The sequence below is a fragment of the Odontomachus brunneus genome, unplaced genomic scaffold, assembly GCF_010583005.1.
Source record: "Odontomachus brunneus isolate Ranch 3 - 2012 unplaced genomic scaffold, Obru_v1 Obru_scaffold_096, whole genome shotgun sequence".
NCBI lineage: Eukaryota > Metazoa > Arthropoda > Insecta > Hymenoptera > Formicidae > Odontomachus > Odontomachus brunneus.
The window spans coordinates 926,920-929,846 of NW_022639546.1; the positions used below are offsets into that span (position 1 = coordinate 926,920).

General features: G+C 31.9%; 1 protein-coding gene across 1 annotated transcript in view; it reads left to right on the forward strand.

The window, feature by feature from the left end:
• Window positions 1-1,980: 1,980 nt before the first annotated feature.
• The window catches only part of LOC116848463 (odorant receptor 43a-like), a 6,503-nt gene continuing 5,556 nt past the window's right edge, over window positions 1,981-2,927 (forward strand). The window contains exon 1 of the mRNA XM_032824577.1: window positions 1,981-2,919. Within this exon, the coding sequence (XP_032680468.1) occupies window positions 2,645-2,919 (275 nt within the window). The 5' untranslated portion in view covers window positions 1,981-2,644. The remainder of the gene's footprint in view (window positions 2,920-2,927) is intronic.

Below are 2,927 nucleotides of genomic sequence, written 5' to 3' on the forward strand. Positions count from 1 at the left end.
ATATTTTGTACTTCTGCATTTGCACCAAATTAGAAAGAAATCGGAGTGTAACTTTTGGATATGTTTACTTATAAGTCGCTTTATGTGCATTACTCTGAGGAAAAGAAAATGTTGAATTTTTTTCACGTTAGATCGATAATCTCTAATTACCGAGCACATCCTCAGCGAAGTTGGTAACCTGCAAGTGTTTTGTTCTTACGGTGATGTTTGAAGCTTCTCGTATCACACTTATACTGAATTAAGTAATTTACACTAAAATATACACTAAAAAATGGAAGTTATAGAGAAAAATAATCTAATTTATCTATACAAAGTGTCCTAGACTCTTCTCAATTTTGGTGATTTTTGTGGGAATGTTGAAGTAAACATAAAAGTTCCATATCGCTTTTTACGATATTCGCAATAAATCTCGAAATATTAATTAAAGAAAATTAGTGAATGATCACGCACGATATGCTACAAGAGTCTCCATCCTTTCTATGTTCCCACAACAATTGTGGAGGAGAGATCTAAAATACTTTCCCGACCGTATATAATATATATTATTAATAAATTTATATATATATATATACATTCTTGATAATTCTATACTTAGTATCTCGAAGTTTAGGCGAACTTTTCTGCCTCTATACCTGTCAAAGACCAAACATACCTTACGAATATCCGCTCTAGGACGAACCACATACTGGTGAAGTGTAAGTGCGCTTGCGTGGATCAACAAGTCGTTTCGTGGATGGTTTTATGGGAAATAAATATATGCACATATATTGAATATTCTCCGGTATCAAATCAACAAACAATCGCCGGCCGCTTTCTCTGCATGGCTGTTAAAGTACGCGCGTCCCGTTCTCATGGTGCAATTTTGCATCAATGCTATCTTGCTATTGCGACGGATTGACTGATGTGCCACCCTATAACCATGTGTATCTCACGGATGCTTGTTTTATAATGAAGCGTGTGCGCGACTGAGGTGCAAGTGCGCTTGCGTGACCATTTAGAAGACCAAGTCGTTTCGTGAATGTTATTCTATGGGAAATAAACATACGCATATACGATGAATTTCTCTCGGTGTCACATCGATAGCCGGCCTTTTCCCCTTCAAAGTTACGAAAGTGCACGTGTCTCGATCTCACGGAAATATTACGCATCGCCCTACGATTATTTTTCATTATATAATTTACATTAAAATTTATGTTAAATGGAAGGCGGTTATAGAATAATGGTTTAAACAGTTAAAGTAAGGGGATCTTGCAAAAATTTCGTTGACTTTCCACAGTCAAACGCGTCTCGACACTCATAGCGAAATGATCTGCATTGAAACTGAACATTTCTCTATTAATCGAATTCTTCTACTAGTACTTGGTTTATGGCCCTATCAGCGATCAAGACTTGTCCGACTCCAGACTATCATAATTTTTGCCACACTGATGAGTTTTGTAATATTTCAGGTATGTCTATATTGTAATTGCACATGTTATTGTGTAACAGAAATGGCTGCACAGTCACTTGTAGTAAATATCTACTTTGACTTCAAAAACACGCGAACTATAATATGATTGTTTCATACTATTCAACATTCATATAGTAAGACATATTAGTACTTTTTAATCAATAAAAATTAGTCGGATTTATTAATTAAACGTCATGTGTTATCAACGTTCAGAAAAATTTTTTTTATTATAACACAATTTAATTTTTCTTCAACATAAAATTTGTAACTTTTTATAAATTTAATTATCTTGTTTTATCATAGAAATGGAGGTAACAAACTATTTTAAATTTGTACTTTGGTAGTTAAATAATGAAACAAGTAAATAAACAAACAGTTTTTAATGTTGTTATTTAAAAAAATGTGTTGCCTACAGATTACAGTACTTCTAACTGCAGAATACACTTCCGATCTTCTCATCAATGTTTTGACCACCGCATTATTATCTTGTAGTTGTTCGGTTAATTTTCTTTCGTTCTGGATTAATATCCGAACTGTAAGTTGAAATTTTCTATGGTATATTTAATTAAATGTTATTCGTGATTTTTTCTATGTAAACATTTTTTAGAATTCTATAAGAAGTAACGTTATACAACAATATAATTATTACTATAATAATAATTACTATAACAGGTAATATGTTTAATGGAAAGATTACAGGAAATTTGTAATGAGTTGAAGGACGAGAATGAAATTGCAATTATAAAAAGATATGGTTATCGAGCGAGACAAATTACTATTATTCTTACACGTAAGATAACGCATACTTACTGATATATTACTATATGTAATGGATTATAATCGCTATAAAAAGTCGAGTAACCATTTCACTATCTTGCACGTATGTGTGCAAACTTTGAAGTTATATTAAAAAGTATCTAATTAATATCTTAATAAGGAGTTACGGGTGTAAATGTATTTTAACCATGACGTATGATATTTAAGTTAGTATTAAAAATAACAGAAATTGAAATATTTCGTTGATCAGCTTTCTGTCAGACTACCCACATAATAGAGAAGTTATATTTTGAGTAAATTAGTTTTACTTTTATTAGTTTTACTTTTATTAGTTTTATTTTTAGTAATTTAGTTTTACAATAATTCTTTATTATTGATTATTAAAAAACACCAATTTATATAATTACATTTTTTTAAATGTCCTTAGTGTTATTCGCGTTTCCTGCAATCGTTCTTATTGCTCAACCAATTTGGCCACGCGTTCTTGGCATTTTTTTCTACCTGAACGAATCTTTGTTCCGCCGCAAAACGTTAATCTTGACTGAGTACTTTGTCGATCAAGAAAAATATTCTTACTTAATCATGTTGCATACGGACATAGCAGTTATCATAGGAACGTTTGCAATGATAGCAACAGGAACGCTGCTTCTGGTGTCTCTCAAACATGCCTGTGGAATGTTTAGTATCGCCAGGTGATGAA